This window comes from Elgaria multicarinata, chromosome 2, assembly GCF_023053635.1.
Source record: "Elgaria multicarinata webbii isolate HBS135686 ecotype San Diego chromosome 2, rElgMul1.1.pri, whole genome shotgun sequence".
In the NCBI taxonomy this organism is placed as follows: Eukaryota; Metazoa; Chordata; class Lepidosauria; order Squamata; family Anguidae; genus Elgaria; species Elgaria multicarinata.
Window position 1 is genome coordinate 170,943,207 of NC_086172.1, and position 24,920 is coordinate 170,968,126.

The 24,920-nt window shown below is 44.4% G+C and overlaps 1 protein-coding gene and 1 non-coding gene across 3 annotated transcripts in view; one reads left to right on the top strand and one right to left on the bottom strand.

Annotated features, from left to right (window-relative positions):
• Positions 1–24,920, bottom strand: part of BRF1 (BRF1 RNA polymerase III transcription initiation factor subunit) — a 242,979-nt gene that overhangs the window by 11,864 nt on the left and 206,195 nt on the right. For both annotated transcript variants that reach the window (XM_063118139.1, XM_063118140.1), the window contains one exon: positions 3,699–3,750. In XM_063118139.1, coding sequence (XP_062974209.1) covers positions 3,699–3,750 — 52 coding nt within the window. The remainder of the gene's footprint in view (positions 1–3,698; positions 3,751–24,920) is intronic.
• Positions 21,237–21,355, top strand: LOC134393874 (5S ribosomal RNA). The gene has a single exon (XR_010025141.1). It is a non-coding gene; the product is annotated as a 5S ribosomal RNA (ribosomal RNA).

A 24,920-nucleotide genomic window follows, 5' to 3' on the forward strand; every position in this document is an offset into this window, starting at 1 on the left:
CATTACAGAATCCTAGGGCTGTGCTTTAAAATGGCGGTTCCATCATAAAATGGCCACCAAGGCCTCAGATTTCCAAATCTAAGGCTGAGGCTTGCACAGCCCTAGTAATAATCAACTCGACAGTTGTTTATCTAGGGGTTACTCCGCACACAACATAATAACGAACCGTGGAATTAGGATCAGTGTTGAGTTGACCATCAGTCCATGCTGAGTTGACTCACTCATTCCCTCTCTCCCCTCTCCAGTCTTCCCGCTAGTATCCCATCAGCCACTGCTGCCGAAAATCTATCCTGCTGGCTGGACTAAAGCAGCAGTCACCACTGACTGCTCTTGCCTTGAAACTCTGTGGCTGACAAAATAACCAACAGTGTCTGAGGAAATAGCCAACGGTGCCCTCCACACAACACAATAACCAACGGTGGGTTAAATAGCCCACTCTGCACAGGGTTGATTATTTGTGTTCCTTATTTCAGCCAAATAACCAACCGTTGGTTAAAAAACTCCCACCACACAACACGATAACCAACGGTGGGTTAAATAGCCAAACGTCGACTAATTAAACCACCGTGGGTTATCGCATTGTCTGAACCCAGTCACCTTGCGGGTCCTGCCCAGGGTTTACCCGCTCAATAGTAGCACCAAGGGTATTGAACTCCCGCCTGCGGGGTCAATGACATTACACTACCATCCTTAGCCCCAAATTAAGTTTTCCAGTGCCCAGCAAACACTGTGTTACGAGTGTATGGGAGGGGGGGCACTGAAGCGATTGCCTTCCCTAGGTGCTCTGCTGGACTCTTTCTTTGGGTTCACTGCTGCTTGTTTGATTAATTAGTTTTCGGATTTTAATGTTACATTATGTTTTTGGATTTTAATACTGCTAGTTGCCTTGGACTCAAAAAGGCACAATACGCATGCATGTGTGTGTGTGTACATGTGTGTATATGTATATATATATGTGTGTGTGTGTATATATGAAGATATTGAGGCTTAGTAGAAGTGAAGAAACTGCGTAACTGGGTCCTATTTAGGGTTGGAACATAATTTATTCTGACTGACATCAAACAGCAGTGCAGGAGCTAGAAGACGGCATTACTGGGCTTGCAGTCAGTCCAGCCTGCCGGCAAGCCACTATCATCAAGGGCAGCCCCACAGAATACTAATAATCATAGGTCAAGAGGATAAGAGCTTTTTTTCCCTTTCATGTTACCCGTTTTGCTTTTCAGAACAATTATGCAACTCAAGAGCTCCAGTACACCACTGCAGGGAATTCAGGTATCAAAAGAAACAGACATAGCAGTAGTAGTAGAAGCAACACCCCAATTTATATTAATTGTTATGCCAGGAATTTCTATCCACCTTGAATGTTTTCACAGAAGAATGGTTAAATTAAAAGGAGCTACAATTGAACCATTATTTTAAAAATTGCACAACCCTAATTAAAGCATGACCTTCTCCTAATTATCATGTCCATTTCCCAAATGTCTCTGTACTAAAAATGTGCAGGTTTTTCTAATGAGGATGGCATAAAAAAAGTGGGAAAACGTATTCCCCCCAGACACAAGCACAAGCTGTTTCTGGGGGGTGCTTTTAATCATCTCAAATATGAAGCTGACAAAGATTTCTTTTAGCAGGACTTCCTGAATTGGTTTTCAGCAGACGACCGGAACTACAGTTTAGCTTTTAAACTTGTACGAGTGAGTGTGTGTGTGTGTGTGTTGTCCTGCTTGAGAGACTGTGAAAAATACTTCAATCAAATTCACCAGCAATTTTTCAAAACAGTGGAAGAGTTCACAGATTTAAGGGTGGGGGAGATGCTACACTTTTTGCAAACTATGAAATATATGTGCAAATATAAGATGCCTTTTTTAATGGCGTGCTGCTTTTAAGGAAGTGAGGCAGGTGGCTACCAGGAGAAGGGCCTTCTCTGCTGTGGCACCCCGGCTGTGGAATGAGCTCCCTAAGGAGGTTCGCTTGGCACCTACATTATATGCTTTTAGACGCCAGGTGAAGACCTGTTTATTCTCCCAGCATTTTAACAGTCTATAAATAAATTTTAACTTGGTGTTTTAGATTTGTCATTTTGCATTGCTGCTGTTTTTATCTGGTTGAGCTTTTATATTGCATTTTTTATTATGGTTTTAAACTGTTGTTTTACACTTTGGTTTTAATTTTTGTGAACCGCCCAGAGAGCTCCAGCTATTGGGAGGTATAGAAATGTAATAAATAAATAAATAAATAAATAATGCACTGGTTTTAAGTGTTTGAATTTGTATGTATTTTATGGTGTTTTTATTTGTGTTGCACCCCGCCTCGATCCAGAGGGAGAGTCGGGTAACAAATAAATAAATATATTATTATTATTATTAGTAGTAGTAGTAGTAGTATATCTGTGTGTGTGTGTGTGATCTAAAGTTATTTATAAGCTGCTTTTAAGTGTGGAACCCTCTCATATATGCATGCAGCTAGAGAGAGAGTGTTCTTTGGATCCAGTGAAATCTCAGTCTCTCTCTCTCTCTCTCTCTCTCTCTCTCTCTCTCTCTCTCTCTCTCTGTGTGTGTGTGTGTGTGTGTGTGTGTGTGTAATTATGTTCTTTGGATCCAGGCAGCAGCAGTTGTCATTTATGATACAATGGGAAAAGGAAAGGAGGTATCTTCTTTTATTCAGAGTTGTTTTTTTGGCCGGAGGCATGTTAAGTAGCCCTCCCTACTTAAGAAACATGGAGAAAGAAGGAACCGGAGGTCATCCAGTACCAACCTCTGCCCCATGGAGCTCCTGCAGGACAGTCTATGCAATCTAACCAGAGCATGACACAAGCAGAGAGCAGCTGACTGGAAGAAAAGACCTTTGAGAGCCAACCGCTTCAAGGAAATTCAAGCAAGCAACTGAGTGATGAGCTTTGTGAGCACGCACATGGATAAACTCATTCAGTCCCAAATATCGTGACCAGTTGTACCCTGACCATGACCAAAACCTGTCTACTGGGTCACTCTGAAACAAAAAAATTGCATTTTATAGATTCCAGAAACCCACTATTTAGAAAAACAGAACCACCTTCTGGCTATCAGTGGCAGCTCTGCTCCCCCATCATGTCCGGAGGGAACATCTCTGCTCAAAGGCATTTTCAAAAAGTGAAGCAACACCTAGGACCTAAGTTTATAGCTTACTTAGCATAAAAGTGAATCTGACACTACTGTGGGAGGCAGAAGAAACCAGGCTTTCTCAGTGGTGGCCCCCCACCTGAGCCCCATCTGGCACCAACACTGTCATCTTTTCCGTGCCTTTCCCCCCTCCTCCTCCTCCCTCCCAATCCCCTTTCCTTTTGTGTCATGTCTTTTAGATTGTAAGCCTGTGGGCAGGGACCGTCAAGAAATACTTTTGTAAGCCGCCGTGAGAGCCTTTTTTGGCTGAATGGCAGCATAAAAATACTTAAATAAATAAATAAACATAAAGACTCCCAGGCATTAAATGGTATATTATGAGGTATCCATATCTGCTGTTTTAGAACAAGTCTATTAGGATAAAACATTGTTTATTTGTTTTTAGCTGTTTACATTGTTTTAATTTTCCTATGTTAAAAAATTTAGACTATTTTTATTATGTTGTATTTTGTATTTTTAATGATTGTTATAAACTGCCCAGAGAGCTTTGGGGCGGCATAGAAATGAAATAAATAAATAACATAACATAATATACCGTACCTCTTCTGTTGCAGGCTTTTTTGCTAGTTGCGTCGAAATCAAGGGCCTTAACCTGGACAAAGGAAGAATTCGATACATTAGATCCTTGAAGTAGAATAGAAAGAAGAAGCTTGAGTCATTCTATACAGCAAATGTAAAACAACTGGTTGAGTTGGCAGCCTTGGGCTCCGTAGTGCTACAAAATGAAAGGAAGACAAAGAACACGAAGCCCATGAAAACTATCTGACAAAAATTATAAGGCGGGGGGGGGGGGGGGGGAGAAGATCAGTAAACAGCAACTCAATAAAAACCCACACAATCTAATAATACAGCCCTGGTAGGTTACCCCTATCCAACAGTAACAACAACAACAATCTTGTAGCATCATGGTCATCCTGCACAATCCACATTTTAATGGGAAATTCATATTCGGTATTCATTACATGTGCACCTGGTCCTTCAGTAAAAAAATACTCATAGACTGGGTTCAGACGACACGATAACCAACAGTGGGTTAAATAGTCAACGGTGGGTTAAATAGTCAACAGTTGGTTATTGTGCCGTCTGTCGGGACTTTTTCACACCATTCAGCCAAAATAACCAATGCAAATAACCAACGTTATGCAGAGTTGATTATTCGGACAACCGTTGGTTATCATGTTTCGTCGCACACAGTTGGTTATTTTCAGCTAAAGTGGAGGCTCCTGCTCTAGTCCAGCACGCAGAACTTGCAATGACTAATGAAATACCAGCGGGAGGACTGAGGGTGGGGGAGAGGGGGATGTGTCAATCAAACACGCCATTGACTAATACTCAGCACGACATTGACTAATACTTAATCTACACCACTGATTATAATGTCATGTGGGGAGTACCCCCTCAATAATCGGATACTTAAAAGGTTGTCACACAGAGGAGGGCCAGGATCTCTTCTTGATCCTCCCAGAGTGCAGGACACGGAATAACGGGCTCAAGTTAAAGGAAGCCAGATTCCGGCTGGACATCAGGAAAAACTTCCTGACTGTTAGAGCAGTGCGACAATGGAATCAGCTACCTAGGGAGGTTGTGTGCTCTCCCACACTAGAGGCCTTCAAGAGGCAGCTGGACAGCCATCTGTCAGGGATGCTTTAGGGTGGATTCCTGCATTCAGCAGGGGGTTGGACTCGATGGCCTTGTAGGCCCCTTCCAACTCTGCTATTCTATGATTTTATGATTCTATGAATCAACCGTAGAGTTGACTAATAACCCACCATTGACTATTGTGTGGTCCGAATGCAGCTTCGGAGTGGTAATACCATCAAAATAACAAATTCATTTATATCTCTGAATCTTTATAACACCCGAGGTGTTATAAAGATTTAGAGATATAAATGGTGATTGAGAAGTGACTAAAGGTTTCTGTACATCTGCTGTTCACCCATTTTACCATCATTTCAGTAATGGATGTTATGTATTTGATAGCTCTGTTGTTTTAACCATATGTAGTATTGTACAATAGTATAGTAAAATTTCAAGTTTGTATGTGTTGCAATGATCTGTGGATTGAGCAATAAACGTTTTGTTGATGTTGTAAAATAAAACAAATTAAATCAAAATACAAATAAAAGAGTAAAAAGAGCAGAAGTAGACTAAAATATAGGGACCAACCTGAGTATGACCAAAAATATAGACTCAGTGTCACTTTTAATTTCTCAATACCCTTTCTCTGTGTATATGTGTTTGTCAACTGAGGATAACACTTCACACATCTGATAAAGCTTATGTTTTAACAAATTTGTTAGCCTTTAAGATGCCACAACACACTTCATTGTTGCTGGTTTTGAAGGGTGACAAAAGTCTTCACCTATGTGGGAGTAGGAACCAGGCAAGCCTCCCTTGAAAGAGCAGTCCATAAACAGGATGCCACCACTGAAAAGGTCCTCTCAAGAGCCAGTGTGGTGAGAGAACCAGTGTGGTGTATTGGTTAGAGTGCTGGACTGGGAGTTGGGAGATCCAGGTTCTAGTTTTTACTCGGCCATGGAAGCTCACTGGATGACTCTGAGCTAGTCACAGACTCTTGGCCCAACCTACCTAACAGGGTTGTTGTGAGGATATAATGAAGAGGAGGAGGAGGAGGAGGAGGAGGAGGAGGAGGAGGAGGAGGAAGAGGATTATGTACACTGCCTTGGGCTCCTTGGAGGAAAAAAGGCGGGATATCAATGCAATAAATAAATAAATAAGAGTTACTATCCACTTAATGTCAGAAGGCTTGTGGGGCTCTTCATCCAATCTTGTTCCCTCAACTGCTGGCAATTGGGTGGTCCAGGGCCTGGTTGCAAGCTCTTCCCTTGACTGCAGAGCCAGGCATTAACGCCTGTGCCAGATGAGTGGCTGAGCAATGGCAGTTGGTTGCCCCCATCACCTGGCTGTGCTCCTTTGACAGAGTACTTTGCCCTCTCTTCGGAAAGGCCATCCAGTTGTGCTCATGAAATGCTGACTATCTGCCCACCACGTCTCACTGGTTCTGTTCAGACAACACATTTTTCTATGCTGGTTTTAGAACTCCATAGTGGAGTTTTTACACCACCGTTGAGAAATGTGTTGTCTGGAGGGAAAACTCCATCCCACGGTGGATTTTTTTGGGGAAAACACTCCACACTGAATATCCACGCTGTGCAGAGGAGAATTCTTGCACAACCGTTGTGTTGGGTGTTGCGTGGAGGGCTCTGTGGAGCTTCCCGTTGCATTGAGTAGACTTTTCCTACTGGCTGCACAGTTCTCTGGCAAGAACGTCGAAATAAGGGAGCGCCGCTCTAGGGAAGCCACCGGGATTGGTTGGGGTTTTTTCCAGCAATGGCTGGTGGGATACCATCAGGGGAACTAGAGAAGGAGAGAGGGCGGAGGAACTGTCAATCAAATGCTGTGTTGCCTTTTACTCAACTCCACGGGAGCCCACAATCACACAATGGTGTAGTTACAACATGTTGTGTGGTGAGTGCCCCCTAAAAACGCAAGCGTTGAATGGAGTTTTCCAACTGCGTAGAGAAAAGTGCTGTCAGAAATGAGCCACAAGCTTCCTTGCACAGAGGCACATCCAAGATCCTGTATGTATTTTATGTATTTTATTGTTGTAGGCCGCCTTGTGAGGGCTTCTGCCCTGAAAGACGGCCAAGAAATGTTTTAAGTACATAAAAAAAAAATCCTCTCTTTGCGCCAGCTCTGATCCACCTGTTAATCCAGGGCCTCAGGCTGGGTGAGCATTCATACAGGCAGATGTCCTGGCTGAAATGCTGCTTGCACTTCTCCGACATGACCCCACCACAGTGGTTCCAGCTGAAATTGTACAGAGAAGAGGTGTCCAGGTGAGCCTCCCGGCTATTGTTCACTGTTCAGCAGGCATTGTTCTTCCACGGGGAGCATTGAGCATCCCACCAAACTATTGCCAGCAAGAGCAGCCTCAGACCATGAAATGCTTGGGCCGCGTTCCTTCATCAACTGGGAATAATCTGCCTGGTTTCTAAATAAACTCTCCGAGGGACATCTTTCGAGAGAGCCATTTGACCCTTCCTCTCCCACGTTCTTCTGTCGGTCTTGGACGTCTTTACAAGCTGCTCTAAAAGGGAGCTAGCTAGACCCAAAATGTGTGAAGAGCTTTCCATGATCTCTGAATATTAAAATGTAAAGACCCAGCAGAGCTTCAGGGAAATTCACCTGAGAGCAGCATTAAGATTCCTGAACAGTTGACAGACCTCGGAAATTCAGCCAGGCTAATGTCCCAAGGGCAATCCATGCCAGCGGCCACTCTGGCTGGGAATGAAGGGACCTGTAGTCCAACCGATCTGGAGGGCCCCAGGTTGCAAAGGCTGGTGCTATGGATTACAAGGAATAGCATTCTGCAGAAGCAATTGCTAGCTAACTTGAACGGCCATCCATTTCTGGCATCATACTGAAGGCCCAAAGGAGGTTAGATTTATGGCTTACATTCTAGGGTGGCTATATAAGTCATTACGAAGGCACACTTTTGCACATATCGCTTACTCTTTTCACTACATTAAATGTTATTACAAAAACTCTTTAACCTTTCCCCCCAAAAGCTCAATTAGACTTTGCGGGGCTGAGGTTGGGGTTGATCTTTCAAACAACTTGAGCTTCTGAATATGCAAAGTGATGATTGTGCAGGAGGTTATTGCAAGCAGTATTTTCTATATAATTACAGTAAGCCACCCTAAGCCTACACAGAAACAAACAATATACATTAAAATAATATTTTTTAAAAAATTGGAGGAACCTGTTTTATCTAGTTCTCCCTCTTCTTCAAATTCACAGTGTACTTATATGCTAAGAGGACATGTGCCAACAACATCCAACGACACACTGTACAATGCATTTTTTTTCTCTCTGTGTGTATATGTGTGCGTATATTTTGCTTTAAAAATTCCATATTCTATTTGCTGAATAAATATGATTTGCTTAGTTTGTATAACTAAATTTGCTTCCCAGATTCAGGCTTGCAATTCTATGCATACGGAGTAGGTCACGCTGGTCCACAGAGGAACTAACTTCCAAAGAAACTGGCACAAAATTGCACTGCCAGGTATCTAAATTATTTGGAAGGTTTTGGAAAGGCCCACTGGAAACCCACAGCCCGGAAAGCCGAAGCATAGAAATGGAGGTTAGATGGAGAGGAATTCTCGGAAGGGGTGATGGTGGATTACTGTCACACATGAGAGGAACAGAATAATAATAAATTATTATTATTATTATTATTATTATTATTATTATTATTATTATTATTATTATTATGTTACCCGCCTCTCCCTCTGGATCGAGGTGGGGTACAACACAAATGCAAACACCATAAAATACATATAACTACTTAAAACATTTTAAACTAATAACATTATTAAAAGCAGCACATTATTAAAAAGGCATCTTAAAATTCAACTGGGTAGGCCTGTTGGAAGAGATCAGTCTTTATGGCTTTCTTAAATGCTAAAAGACTGTTAAGTCGATGAATCTATCCTGGGAAGCCATTCCACAAACTGGGAGCAGCAGAGGAAAGGTCCTCTGGGTAAGCCTTATTTGTCAGCCTTGTTTTTGTTGGCTGGAGTAAATTCATCCCAAAGGACCTGAGTGTGTGGGGTGGATTGTAAGGGAGAAGGTGATCCCACAGGTAGCCTGGACCCAAACCATGTAGGGCTTTAAAGGTGATAACCAACACTTTATACTTCGCCCAGAAACTAAATGGCAGCCAGTGAAGAGATTTTAAAACTGATGTAATATGGTCAACCCTAGGTGTACCAGTGACCAGCCTGGCTGCCATATTTTGAAATAGTTGAAGTTTCCGGACTAGGCACAGAGGTAGCCCCATGTAGAGTGTATTGCAGAAGTCGAGCTTCGAAGTTACCAGCGCGTGCACTACCGTCTTTAAGTCTTCCGACTCTAAGAAGGGATGCAGCTGGAGTATCAGCTGAAGCTGATAGTAGGCACTCCTGGAACAGGGGGCATCTTTTCAATAAACTTTGGAAGACTTATAATTAGCATTATCTAGTAGTAGTACTAGTAGTAATAGCGGCAGTAATTATCAGTTGCCCTATGATCAGACAAGGCAAGACTGAAGTACTTTGGCCACATAATGAGAAGACAGGATACCCTGGAGAAGATGCTGATGCTAGGGAAAGCGGAAGGCAAAAGGAAGAGGGGCCGACCAAGGGCAAGATGGATGGATGATATTCTGGAGGTGACAGACTCGACCTTGGAGGAGCTAGGGTGGCTTACAACAGCCGACAGAAAGCTCTGGCGTGGGCTGGTCCATGAAGTCACGAAGAGTCGGAAGCGACTGAACGAATAAACAACAACTATGATCAGACAGGGGAAAACTACTAAAGAATTCCATTCAAGAAGGGTTGAATTATCCACTATTTGGATAATCTCTGAGAGATCTAAAACTCAGCTGCATGATATTCCCCATCTACATCCAGACAAAAAAAAAAAAAAGTCCACCAAAGCAGGAGTCTCCGTTCTGAGTCCTGGCCCAAATCCCCTACTGATATTCCGTTCAAGACCCAATGATGCTGTTAAACGCAGCTCCCCAATACAAAGATGAAGTGCACAACATACAACACTGGCTTCCTGATAAACATGGTTAGCAAATCCTCCTCCAAACCCCCTCCCATTTCTGAAACAATTTCCCCCTTACCTCTTAACCACCATTAAATAGTTCAATGTTTAAAAAAAGACTTTGCACCAGGGCTAGGCAAACTTCTGGCCATCCAGATGTTTGGCCTAACACTTCCATCAGCCCTAGACAACATCTGGAGAGCCACAGAAGCTGCCCACTAGTGGTTTTGACTAATCAGGGTTTCCTTTAAATCAGCATCTGATTTGAAGTGGTTTCCAGACCTGGTTTAAGGGAGCTTGTCTCTATCATACCCACAGCCTGCCTCTATCATACCCACAGCCACCATTTGCTGACCGTGATTAGCAGTGAGCCAATTTATTTCACTGCACAAGACCTCAGAGAGCAAAACTGCAATCTATCAAGAGAGAAGTAACTGCAGCATAGGCAGCTAGAGGGTGATCTTAATGAGTAGTCACTTAGTAGTATCTTCACATCATTAAACATCAATACAGAAGGTATTAAAGGTCTTCGTTTTAAAAACAACAGTAGTGATTATACTGATTAACGCTGGAACCAGAGGGTGCTGAGGGTGCCTGGAATTATCGAAGAAACCATACCTCCCAAGGATACCCTGAAGACAACCTCATCTCCCAATTAGGAACAAACTGTTGAATAAGCTCCCAGGGAAGCTGAAAGCTGCTGACTTTTGTTTTAGACACAAGGTGTACGTGTTTGTACTATAAGAAAGCCTAACTAATTTCAGGGTGTAGACAGAGAATACTCCACTCTCCACTGAAGTAAAATGGTACAATAACTGCCCCCTGCTCCCAAAAATGAATCCACTAAGAAAGTTATACGGAAATGTGGTGCAATCATATTATTGACTGTCAAGAATACCTGCACATATTTATTTTTAAATTTCTACTCCAGGACTTAGCTCACCCCTCATGAGCTCTTGGGTGGCTTACAAATGAATACAAAGGGTGGTGGTAAGGGGACTTCAGTACTAAAAGGATAAAATATTAAGATAAACAATTTAGAAGAACCCTAAAACAAACAGAGCAGGGGGTAGACTACTTTGAAAACATAGTCTTCAAAAAAATGGATCCGCCATTATCTGCCTGTTCAACAATGGCCTTTTCCTGGCTTCCCAATGAACATAAGAAGAGCACTACTGGATCTGACCAAAGGTCCATCTAGTTCCAGGTCAAGACAGGGTTCATTATTAAATGGGGAGAGAAAGAACATAAAGGGAATAGCCCTTTTGGTTCTGATCAAAGGTCCATCAGTATCCTATTTTCCACAGTGGTCAACAAGGTACCACTAGATACCCACAAAGAGAACCCTTCATTGTTATGGCTCACCTGCAGTTGGTGTTCAATGGCACGCTGCCTCTGGGCATGGGGGTGCTGCTCAGCCATCACGACTAGTAGCCAATGATAGCCCTCACCCCCTCCATGAATTTGTCTAATCCGCTCTTAAGGCCATCTCAATTAGTGGCCATCACCACTTCTCATTTCCTAGCTATGCAGAGTGTGACAAAGTACACTCTTGTCAAAGTACCAGACAAGACGGAGGTACTGTTAGCGGGTGGTTCATCTGTCTGGCAAGGTGATGTTTGCCCTGTCCTGGACAGGGTTGCACTCCCCCTAAAGGATCGGGTCCGTAGTTTGGGGGTGCTCTTGGATCCAGAACTGTCACTTGAGGCACAGGTGAACTCAGTGGCAAAGAGCACCTTTTACCAGCTTAGGCTGATATACCAGCTGCGCCCTTATCTGGACAGATAGCTTAGCTACAGTGATCCATGCTCTTATAACCTCTCGTTTGGATTACTGCAATGCGTTATACGTGGGGCTGCCTTTGAAAACGGTCTGGAAACTTCAACTGGTACAAAACAGGGCAGCACACTTACTAACAGGGACTGGCCGACAAGACCACATTACGCCAGTCCTTTTCCAGCTTCATTGGCTGCCAGTCCAGGTCAGGGCCCGATTCAAAGTGTTGGTATTAACATTTAAAGCCCTAAACGGTTTGGGGCCAGGTTATCTGAAGGAACGCCTCCTCTCATATGTACCTGCCCGGACCCTAAGGTCATCCTCAGGGGTCCTTCTCCACGAGCCCCTGCCAAAGGAAGTGAGGCAGGTGGCTACCAGGAGGAGGGCCTTCTCTGCTGTGGCACCCCGGCTGTGGAATGAGCTCCCTAAGGAGGTTCCCTTGGCACCTACATTATATGCTTTTAGACGCCAGGTGAAGGCCTTTTTATTCTCCCAACATTTTAACAATCTATAAATACATTTTAACTTGGTGTTTAAATTTGTAATTTTGCATTGCTGCTGTTTTTATCTGGTTGAGCTTTTATATTGTATTTTATATTATGGTTTTATACTGTTGTTTTATACTATGAATGGTTTTAATTTTTGTGAACCGCCCAGAGAGCTCCGGCTATTGGGCGGTATAGAAATGTAATAAATAAATAAATAAATAAATAAATATCCTGAACCATTTTCTTTTGAGTGATCCAAGGTTCTACTGTTATAGGAGATGAGAGAAAAGCTTCTTTCTATCCCAGGGGTGCAGTGCTCCCAGCTCGCCACCTGAATCCGCCCCCACCCCCCAGGCCCCCCAATCTGGCCTGCAGAGCCGCTGGGGTTCCTCTAGGGGGCAGGCCTGGCCTCCAAGTCCCACCCCGTGTGGGAATGTTCCCTGGAGGGAATCCCTGCTGTTATCTCTAATTTCAGGTCAGAGGTAACTGCGGGGATGCGGGCGGCGGGGGACGCTGCTGGTCCAGGGAACAGCAGCTGCACTTCCTGGCACCAGCAAAGTCACCAGGAGCTGTGCAAAGCATGGGGAAGAGCAGCTGCTCTTCTTGGCAATGGCAGAGCTGAATTGTGCAGTGGCCTCATAGGGATGGCAGGCACCGCGCTAAGCCAGGATTCCGCTAGCATGGGGGAAATCTCTCCCCGGCCCCATTAAAAGGTTCTGCACCCGCTCTATGTGCTTTCTCTACACCAGGCATAGTCGAAATGCTGTGCTTTGGGGCAGCTGCTCTGCCCCCTTGATCTTTCTGATTTCCCTTTTGTGATCCTGGCCAAACGAGTTCCCCTTTGAAAGCAATTTCACAGAGAAGGGACCGCAACAGCAAAATTCTGTGCTTTGTAGCCATCCTCCTTGCCTCACAAGGCAATAGCACTGGGAACAGGACCTCTCAAGCAGGTTTCAGGGCATGGGGGTGCTTGGGGGAGAAGGGGGGGTCATGTAATGTCAGCAGCCCTAGGCAGCATGCCTTGAGCACTAACAATAACTTCAGCAACTTATTTTCCCCTAAGGTACTATACACAATTTTGCTTCTTCTGACTCTGCCGGCTTTCCACTCTCTTTTTAAGAGGGGAAAAAATAGTTTTATGTTTCTTGGCTGATCACATTGTCCCTAGAGAGTGATTCCCCATTTTGACTCTACATGATGTGCAAAAAAGTTTTCATGGTGCTGCGCTTCTTTTTAATGCTGCAAATGCCCTGACCTTCTTCCAAGAGAGCAGCTTCTGCCACACCAGCCATATGGAATAGTAAATTACTGGCTGCCATGGCTACAAAGATGGACTCCTTCTGCTGTCTCATTTAACCAGTGAGTTTTCAGATACCGAGATACAGCATCACTGAAAAATGCAGCTGTTTTTTTTTAAAAAAAATATTGGGATGAGAGTAGAGGCTGATGTTTGAGCTCAAAGATTCACAGAAAAGAACAATCTTAGTCTTTTATCCAATGTTGTATAACAGGCGCACATTCCCACGGTCAGCACAAACCACATACGTTCATTTCGTTATTCAGATTTTTGTTCTGGGCAGGCGGGGAGAAATGCAGGGCCAAATGAAGGCAGTAGTTTCAGGACTGTTGATAGGACATCCTTCTTCACACAAGGCATTATTAATTTTTGGAATTCACTGCTGTAAGATATAGCGATGGTCACGGGATCCTAGGCTTTAAAAGAGAAGTGGACAAATTCGTGGAGGATAAGGCTGTCCAATGGCTATTAGCCCTGACATGAGGGACCACCCACAAAATATTTATTTATTTCATTTCGCAAAAATGGAAAGCGTAAAGTGCAACATAAAATATAACACGAAAGCTTAAAACTGTAATATAAAACCACCACACAAAAGTACAACCAGGATAAAATTGAGCAGCAATGCAGAGATTTAAAACTGCAGAGTTAAAAGACTAGGATCGTACATTGCTCAAATACTGGGAAAATAAAAAGGTCTTCACCTGGCACTGGAAAGAGTACAATGTAGGTACCAGGTGAACCTTTCTAGGGAGCTCATTCCACAGCCAGGGTGCCACAGCAGAAAAGGCCCTCTTCAGAAAGAGTACGTTGCAGTATGGGGTGTTCCGGCCAATCCACCATGCCTTCTTCTGGGATACTCCATTCCATTCCCCCTTGGTTTTCCAGCACCCCCAACCCCCAAAAGTCAGAGAACATTCCATGCCTACTGAGCCTGCTTAATCTCTACTGGGCGGTTTTGCTTGGAAGTGTGTGTGATTGCCCCTTAAGAGATTTTTTCCTTAATATTTTTGTCCTTCTGCAAACCATGTGGTTCCCACAAGCTTAATGGTACCTCCCTCTTGTGTGTAGATGGTGGCCATTATGGCCACACAAGGATCCACACTTGAGTTCCCTATTCGTATATATTTTGTGATGCCTATGTGGAGCGCCACGTTCCGAAGCAGTATACCTCTGAATCTCAGCTGCTGGGGAGCTATGGGAAGGGATGGGTGTTGCTTTCATGTCTAGCTTCTGGGCTTCCTAGAAGCATCTAGTTGACCACTGTGGGAAGCAGGGTCCTAGACTGGATGGGCCTGCGATCAGACCTATCAGGTCTCTTCTCAAGAAGGAGTTTTCTTTAAGGGTGACATCTCTTTTCAACATTTCTTATATCCTGTACTTTAATGCAATTTCCACACATATGATGTTTTGCAATACACACCACTGTTCTTGACTATATTAAATTGTAATTCAGGTTTATAAGACTTATAGGCTTCCCATAATACCTGCAGGTATTATTTATGGCTAACAAGCACTATTCCTCTGTCGTGCAGTGTAATCGTAAGCACTGGTTACATGGCAGTAAGTCCCACTGAGCTCAGCTGGGCGTATTCCCAAGTAAGCGTGTTTAAGATTGCAGCTGAAAAATATACTACTCTTTTGACTTGTATTTTATAAAATAAAATAAAAATTGCAAAATCAGTGGGACTTATTCAAAAAACACCCCAAAATAAAGAATGCAGATGGCAAAAGAAGCAGTTAACAAAAATAAAGGACAAAAAATAGGCCTATCAACTAATTAAAAGATTTTAGTTGATTTAGCCAGCCACTATTTAATGGATTCAACTTAAGTTGGTACATTACCAAAACGTCAGTGGAGGTTCCTTTTGGAGATGCTGAAGGAAGCATACGGTAACTCACAAATTAATGCAGAAAAGCTGTGCTATCATTCTCTATTACAGTAAACAAACACCAGAAACAAAAATAGCCTCAACAGATCCACCGCTGAAAATTTACCTTGCATCAATTAATCAACATAAGGCCTAGTTGATTAATCTGCACATTAAATTGATTAGAGGTTTCAAACAAACTATTAAAGAAACACCAAAGTAATAAATTGGTTGAACCAGCTTGAGAGCCATGTAAATACACCCATCAACCAAGCTATTTAACTCTGAAAGCTGACAAACCTGACATTCTCCTGACAAAATGTAATGGTAAAAAAAAAAAAATGTCACTGTGTCTTCTCACCGTTGAATCTGCTTAGCTCATGTTCTGCCTTCAATTGAGCTGTAGAAGATAACATCTAAGTTTGTCCTCTAGCTTAACAGCTTAAAAGAAGATTCAATATAATAGATTCTGACAGGGCTGAAGAGTGCATAAATTGAATTGCCAAAGTGAACAAGCGCTGGGGAAAGAAACGACGATGAGCTGACTATGGTAAACAGCTGTTTTTGTTTGCTTTGATTTTATAACTAAAAATTAGAGCACACAGACATCCTGGGGGCCACCATGATACAAACATTAAATTAAGACCCCCCAGTTTGCAACTCCATGACAATAGGATTTATTTTAAAAGACTGAAACAACTGGGCATGTTTAGCCTGGAGAAGAGAAGATTGAGGGGAGACATGATAGCACTCTTCAAATACTTAAAAGGTTGTCACACAGAGGAGGGCCAGGATCACTTCTCGATCCTCCCAGAGTACAGGACACGGAATAATGGGCTCAAGTTACAGGAAGTCAGATTCCGGCTGGACATCAGGAAAAACTTTCTGACTGTTAGAGCAGTACGACAATGGAATCAGTTACCTAGGGAGGTCGTGGGCTCTCCCACACTAGAGGCCTTCAAGAGGCAGCTGGATCCATCTGTCAGGGATGCTTTAGGGTGGATTCCTGCAATGAGCAGGGGGTTGGACTTGAAGGCCTTATAGGCCCCTTCCAACTCTACTATTCTATGATTCTAGGAGGGAGGAGGGAAGGGAAGGAGGTTTTGTTTGTTTTATATGGTTCTAAAAATGGGCTCCACGGTCTGCAATAATTGGGGCACAAACTGCAGAAGGTGTTAGACCTGTTTGTTTAAACACAGATTTGTAGGAATCATGTGGGATGCAATTTTTAGATGCTAACCTCCTTATCTTTATTGTTGGCCTTGATATTATTAGTGATGTGCTCTTCTAAATGCTTTTTTGCATCTCTTATTGTTTGCTTGCGTTGCCTTTGTGCAAGCTTGTGCTCCCTCTTATTTTCCTCATTTGGGCAAGACTTCCATTTTCTGAAGGAAGCCCTCTTTTCTACAACAGCGTCCTTGACATTGCTTGGTAACCATGCTGGTGGCTTCTTGGACTTGATGCTACCTTTCCTAACCTGTGGAATTTTGTTTAAAAGCTGCTCTGCCACCTTTTTTATGTTTAGCGCCAGCAATCTGGTTCCATTTTGGTTTAAGTGCAGCCCGTCCCTCTTGTACAGGCCTGGCATGTTCCAAAATGTTCCCCAGTGCCTAACAAACCTGAACCCCTGCTCTCTGCACCATCATCTCATCCACACATTGAGACTTCTCAGCTGTGCCTGTCTAGCTGGCCCTGCGCGTAGAACTGGTAGCATTTTAGAGAAAGCCACCTTTGAGGTTGGCTATGAATTGGGCCACTCAAATGTAAAAGACATAGCCTAGGTTAAGAACATAAGAACAGCCATGCTGGATCAGATCAAGGGTCCAGCTAGTCTCGCTTTCTGTTCACACAGTGGCCAACCAGCTGTTAACCAGGAACCCACAAGCAGGACACGAGTTCAACAGCACTCTCCCACCCATATTCCCCAGCAACTGGTGTATATAGGCTCACTGCCTCTGTTACTGGTTAAGAGACTACCTTGTCAAGAGATTCACCAAGGACTACAAGATCATGCCCTTCCTTTGCCATCACCTCCCTTTCCTCTTAGCTGCCAACTTTAGCCACTGTTAGTGGCCTGCTCCCAATCTCTTAAAGGCATTTAATATGACCCAAAGAAAAGATAGGCTTAGATGCCTGGCTAAACCCATACCACAGGTGCATAGGTAATACTCCTGGATGGAAACCACAGACGGGCCCAAAGGTAACACAACAGAAGAATTCAAGTTGGTTTTCACTGTATGTACCGAAGTGTTTAATGTCTTATAATCAAGTAACAAATTACACTCCTTAAATTACGCGAAGGGTTAAGATGGTGTGTTCTTCAATGCAATATCATCAGCACTGGCACTTTCTACCTCACAGGGCTTCTACAAACAAGGTTAACCAATGTTTGCTTTTCGGATAAGTGTGTGTTTTATAAAAACTCAGGCCTCATAAAAAGAAGATAATGAGGGAAAAGATGAAAAGGAAAAACATCTAATAACCATCCATCTCCAGGAACTTTCCACAGAGATTGTAATTATCCAAAGGTGATGCCAGATTCAATGCTAGAGCTTCCCCTTTTAAAAGGGCATGATGTTATAGTGGCAAAATCCCTCTCCATGAAATCAGATGATATTTTAAATAACGCACCTTTTGCCTGCGTGTACACACACACACGTAATGGCCCCGTTCAGAAGACACCTTAAACCATGGCTTTAATCACAGTGGTTAAGACAAAAATATGGGCTGTGTTCAGAAGACACTTTAAACCACAGCTTTAACCATGGTGAATAAGGCAAAAGACCTTGTTCACCGTGGTTAAAGTCATGGTTTAAGGTGCCTTGTGAACACAGCCTGGCTTTCTGACTTAACCACCATGGTTAAAACCATGGTTTAAGGTGTCTTCTAAATGGGGTGACACACACACACCCTACCTTTCAACTGTAATTGTAAAGTAAAAGAAATGGCTGAAAAGTATATTTCTACCTGAGTATGGTACTGCTGCACATTAAAGAGCAATATCCACAACCATATGGAAATCAACATAACTCGGACTTTGTTTTCCGATTATCCTTCACTCATGTCTAATTATAAGCCATAAATCATTCCTTCTTGTTTGCAATTTATAGCATCTAATTAAGTCAAATCTCTTATTTTAAAAGCAAACAGACATCTAAAGTTCCTGGCTAAAGCCATCTAATCACACTGCTTCAAAGCCTGGAAAGATTGCTTTTAAATACATTTAGAGCCCACTCTTATCCACAAAGGGCTGGGGAAGGTAGAAACCGACTCTAACATAGAATATTGCCAACATACAGTATCGCTATATGAAATATATACAGAATTAAAGGAAATTACCTCTAAGAGTATATTGCTAGAAGTATATTGCTAAAACAAACCCCAGCCACTGAAAACCATGCTAATACTAAAGGCTTTCTCAAATGAAGTCTCTGGGAAATATTTGGGCTTTGGCAGAAGCAGAAGCAAAAGAGCATTCCTATGCTCTTGCAGTTCCTATGCAAGAGCATAGGAACTGGGGAATCACACTTTATACTATGTGATCATTGTGAGAATGAGCAGATGCAGAACACTGGATTTTGGCCTTCTGAGATGGAACATGCCTCTCAGGAGAAGTCACAACGGGCCCATTCAGAAGACACCTTAAACCATGGCTTTAACCACGGTGGTTAAGCCAGAAAGCTGGGCTGTGTTTAGAAGACACCTTGAACCATGGCTTTAACCACAGTGAATAAGGCTTTTTTGCTTTATTCACCGTAGTTAAGCCATGGTTTAAGGTGTCTTCTGAACACAGCCCGGCTTTCGGGCTTAACCACCCTGGTTAAAGCCACGGTTTGAGGTGCCTTCTGAATGGGGCCTAGATCACTAAGGACTCCATCACACACTCAAACACAGTTTGACCAAGGGGGAAGTTCAAGCAGCAGCAACAGTTCTGAGGAGTTTCACCCCACCCCATTTAAGAGCTAGTACTGCATTAAGATATTTTTTTATATATAACAAAGACAATAAGCAATCAGAAATGAAAGGGAAGGGTTATGAGTAAAATCCGAGCAAAAACCTATGCAAAAAGCAAATATATCATGAGGTACAAAATGGTCAGGAACGGCTTCTAATAATTAAATTATGTGTCTGTTCTATAGGCTTTGGCCTCCGTGGAACTATAAAATCCTGTATTTGTTTGCTGTGAAATATGTAAGAAGAGAATGCCAAGCTAGACAAAGATAAAAAGGAAATAAGAGAAGGAGACGATGGGATGGGAACGTCGTGTTTGCGTATGTCACCTCAGCAAGGAGTCAGATTAGCAGATTACAATTTGCCAGTTTGGGGCAATATTCTTGGCCATTACAACACTCTGGTTTTGAAGACTCTTGCTCATATTTGTGATATAAAGCAGACCACCACCACCACCCGCTCCTGAATTCCTCAACCCATCGTAACAATGACTTCTGTCAGGTTCTCCTGTTCCCAAAACAGCATCTACTTGTTTTCTAATGCTTGAATCAATCCTGTCTCTTCCTATACATTTTACCCTCCACATCCATCCCTGGGACCACATCCAAAGGCTGCCAGCTAACCCCGCCTGCCTTTGCAAAACTATATCCTCCTCTTTCCTCTCTATCCTGTCCACGGTACCCAGACTGTAATTACAAACATGTCCACAGTGATCCATAGCATCTGGTCCACACAAACCACTTGGCACAACTCAGGCACAGGGCGTTATCTCTTGACATTTAGATGTTTACAAAGATGGCTTTTGTTACAGTTTTCTGAAACTAGGCCTGGGAGGAGAAATCCGCTTCCATTTGGGAAGTGCCCTACCTGAGCCTGGCAATTTCCTAAGACTTCATTGGCGGCAGCTCTCCATCCAATTCACAACTGGAATGACACACCCAGTCCTATCCTATGGACGCTTGTTTGAAAGTCCCGTTGAATGTAATGGGCACTACTCCCAGGGAAGTGGGTATGTGACTGCTACCTTAGAATCATTGTAGAGTGACTATACGGAAAAGAGGGCAGGGCTCCTGCAGCTTTAACTGTTGTGATGGAGAGAATTTCACCAGGCTCTGCATGCATACAAATGACAACTGCTGAAATTCCCTTTTCTATACAACTGTTAAGTTGTGTGGCGCAGAGCGGTAAAGCAGTAGTTTCTGCAGCTGAAACTCTCCCCACGGCCTGAGTTCGATCCCAGCGGAAGCTGGTTTCAGGCAGCCGGCTCGGGTTGACTCAGTCAGCTTCCATCCTCCCAAGGTCGGTAAAATGAGTACCCAGTTAGCTGGGGGAAAGGTAATAACGGCCGGGGAAGGCAACAGCAAACCACCCCACTATAAGGCCTGCCAAGAAAACGTCAGCGAAAGCTGGCGTCCCTCCAAGAGTCAGTAATGACTCAGTGCTTGCACGAGAGGGTTAAGATACAGGAGCCCTGTCCTCTTTTCCATAGGGTCTCCCTAGATCTGTGTCCCTTCACTGACAGAGTGCTTCTTGATGCAGTGGAGGATTCTGTCAGTGCAACAGAGAGGGAGGCAATTTTGGGCTTTTCCTCTTCTAGCCTGAAGCTGTTTGGAACACCTCCCATGGTATTCTGAAGGATTACCTAAACTATGGAGCTGATTTGGGGCAGGTTGCAGGGGGGTGGGGGAAATTACTGACCCACCCACCCATTCTGCTGACCGAAGCCTCCTCTGGATCAGAATATTTCATCAGTGGAGAGACACTGATTGGATATAACCCTTAAGGTGCTGAAGGGCACGTTTTTTTATCTCAAGCATTGGATCGTCTTTGAGTTGGGAAACGGTAGTAATGTGGGAAATGGCAGGTTTAGTTTCGAAAGACACTTCCAAGTGGCCTAAGGCTCTTAAAGACAGGCATTATTGGGTGCCTATAGCCAATTTTTGCAAGAGAAAAATAAAGCAATCTGGGTTCTCCCCCCACAAACCAATAAAGGGGGGAATGACCTAATATATCACAAGGGGTCTCCCATCCAGGTACTAACCAGGCCTGACCCTGCTTAGCTTCCGAGATCAGACCACACTATGGCCATACTACCCTGAACACGCCCAATCTCGTCTGATCTCGGAAGCTAAGCAGGGTCAGGCCTGGTTAGTACCTGGATGGGAGACCGCCTGGGAATACCGGGTGCTGTAGGCTTAGCCTACTAATATATCATAAAACAGGAGGTAGCATTAATAAGAACCACAGTCACAATACAGAAACAAACCATAGGTTCTCTATGTAGGTTGTTAACGCAGCCGGGTTCACACAACACAACAACCCATGTTTCAACAATAACCCACATTTCAATGACAACCTTTGCACAGCCCATACTCAAACATGCAATGTATTGTGGGTAGGAGTGGGATCCTAATTTTGTAAAAATAATGATTGTGTTTTCCAACCAAAGGGAAGACTGTGGGGCAAGGGAAACCTTGTGAACTCCTTCAGATATACACAATGAATCTGAGAGTGGGGAGATTTTATTGATCTTCACACAACTAACATTCTGTAGTCAACTTTGCTGACACGGCTATCACCACCATTTGCATCATTTCCAGTTCATTTACAGTCAGGGATAAGTGAGCTGCTTCCAAAAGCAGAAAAAAGATACAGAATATCTTTAAATCTCTCTCAGCCAAACCTCGCATTTGTGCAGAAGAATTTAGCTTGCAAAAATGTCTGGATTAAAAGGCAGAAAAACTGACTTCATGGAATACTGTGATCGAGTATCATACAACATTTCAACCACGTTTGCAAACAAAGACTCCTTTTTCCTTATGAATTATAGTGGTAAAAAACTCTGGCCAAACTCTAACTATAAAGTAAATTTATTAAATGAAAATCCCTTGTGGTTGTTTGGATGCCAGTTTATATAGTGACAAATCTTAACATTATCCAAAACGGGGGGTGGGGGGGGGTGGAGTATGAAAAGCCTCCTTGTGAATTTTGCAAAGTAAAGTTGGATCTCTGCTATTATAAGCTCTGTGCAAATGTAACTGCTTAACCGTGATTTGTTTTCCTCAGATGTGCTTCTTTTACGGGATCTTAACCGTGAATACGGCAACAAGCCATAGTTAGCACTAACCGTAGTTAAGCATTATATCTGCCACTGTTATTTCAAAAAGCTTACTTCTTCCCAGATGCAGTCAATATTTTGTTAGCAAATTTCTCACAGTGCTTAGGAAGCTTTTTAAACACAGTTATAAAATACTAGCTAATGCTAAACCACGATAAAAACAACAACAACATTTAAGACCTCAAGAAAAACCCTCAACCTCTTTTTGAAACTGAATAGTTCCTGTGCTAATTTCTAGGGTTGAAATCCAATATCCCATGAGCAGGCATCCACTCACGCAAGGGGACTTTCCCCTTCTCTCCTACCCCTGCAGTTGTCACACACACAGACACACACACACCCCAAATCTGTTCTGGATGGTCCCCCAAGAATCTTAGCGTCTGCTAGCATAATTTGAAGAAACCTACAGTTGCATCCAATTAACACAAGGGTAGTGAATCTCAGGCCCGTGGGCCGAATATGGCCCCCGGGATTCCCCAGATGGCCACGCCCCCTTCCCCTGGCGCCATTGTCTTTCCCCCATTCCTTTTTCAAAAGCTTTTGTGCAATTCCCCCCGCCCCCCAAGTCTAAAAGGTTGAAATATCTCACCTAAGACTGACTGGCAGCCAGAGCTTGAAGCTACAATATGCTGGGGGTTTGGTTTTTTGCCCCCATGCCTTTTGCCATGGCCCTGCCCACCACTGGAACGTGGCCCTTGAGAACGTCCTCGAGCTGAAAGAGGTTCCTCGCCCCTCCCACCAACAGAACGGCATCTTTCCTCGTCCCATTGACAGAAGCCGCTCCGTCGACAGGAGGGGCTAATTGGATACAAATATTGCACCACACAGAAGTAAACAAACCCTAAGATTCCCAACACATTCAGCTGCATTAGGAGATCAATAAATATACCCTACTGCTGTTGCTCTTAATTATTCTGAACTTCTAGCCAACAAACAAAAGCTTCAGTGAAATCAAAAGCGACAGTAAAGAAAGCTAATATTCCCGGGTGATGCTAGTTGCTTAAAAAAGAAAGGGGCAAATAGCCTACTCGGAAGGCCAATTTCGCACACGCTCGCACTGCACCCATCCCTGTTCAGACCAGAAGGATTCCTGCTGCACATAAATAGATGATTAAGCCAGGGCTGGAGTCCCAACTTCAAAGGTTGCTATTAATAAATTTGACAATTTGCCTTTAGAGCAAATGTGAACCAAACAAAGCATCTGCAATGGCATACAGCGTAGCATCAAGGCCTGCTGGAAGCCTGCCAGTTTCTACTCAGCAAAGGGAAGGTAGCACTGATAGGACTTTTTTGCTAAATTTACTGCGATGGTTTTCATAAGGTAGGTGGTTGCCTACACAACGTTGTGCTGCAAAAAAACGAAAAAGCACCACCTGATGACGGGCTGTTTGATGCCGTGCTCTGCTTACCGAAGTTGTACCTGGGGAGAGATTAGGAGTGGGCTTGGGCACTCCATTCCTCATGCCTCTCATGGCAAGACATGACCGACCGAACAAGAAGATCCTAAAGTTACTAATGTAAGGGCCTTGCTAGACCAGGCGTTAGCGCGGTGTGAGGCCCGGTTTCCCTCCTGTGCATCCAGATGACGCAAAGGGGAATCTGGGGTCAGGCCGTGCTGAAACCTGCCTTAAGCCGGCATAAGCGAATTCGCTTATGGCCTGGCTTTTCCGCAGCCCCGGCCTCAGGCCGGGGCTGCGGAACGTCTAGCAGGGTCCGTGGCTTTTTGCAGCTGCTCGCTTACTCACGAGTAGCCGGGAAAAGCCACAGACTGGGCACAGCGCTCATACGAGCGCTGTGCCCATCGGGCCGGGGGGGGATCCCGGGGGGGAGAGAGGGGGGGAAGGCCGGACCCGGCAGGAGAGGGGGGGAGAAGGCCGGGCATAGGGGATGGCAGAGGGGGGCGAGGGAAGGAGAGCCGGGCATCGGGGATGGCGGACAGGGGCGAGGGATGGAGAGCCGGGGACAGGGGATGGGGGCGAGGGACGGAGAGCTGGGGACAGGGCATCGGGGATGGGGGGAGGACGGCCGAGCGGGCAGGGGGGGATCAGGAATTGTGGGGGGGTCAGGGGCAGGGGGAGTGGGGGGGGCTTAATTTTTTTTAAAAAAAACCACTTACCTTGTCCGGCGGCTCTCCGGCGCACACGGCCCCTTTAACTAAAAAAAAAAAATGGACGCCGCTACGGGCTTCCCGTTGCCCCTACCCGTTGTAGGTCTAGAAGCTGGCGACGGCGCGTGCTACCTCTAGCGCGCCGTCACCCCTCCTCCCTGCCGGCTTATCCGGCAGGTCTAGCAAGGCCCTAAACGTCCATGTCGCCGTGGGCATTAGCAATCCTGCTCCTTTTCCCCTCACCACAGAGAGGCTGATGAATAATGCAAGTATGTCTCATGCATAGTGAATCCCCCCCTCTGAAATTTGCATGTGGTGAGGCCTTGCCCCCTCCCTCGCGTGCCGTCGATTGGCCACCTCTGTCCTCGCTGTTAGCAACAGTTGCACTGCTAGGCTGCGCCCACCGCCAGCCTCCGCGCCACACTGATTGGCCAAGCAGAGCTGCCCGCCGTCCTGCTGGCAGAGGGGTTGCCCTGACTGTTTGGCGCAGGAGAAATTCATTTCTGCTAAAGCTCACGCTTTGAACTTTTTCAACG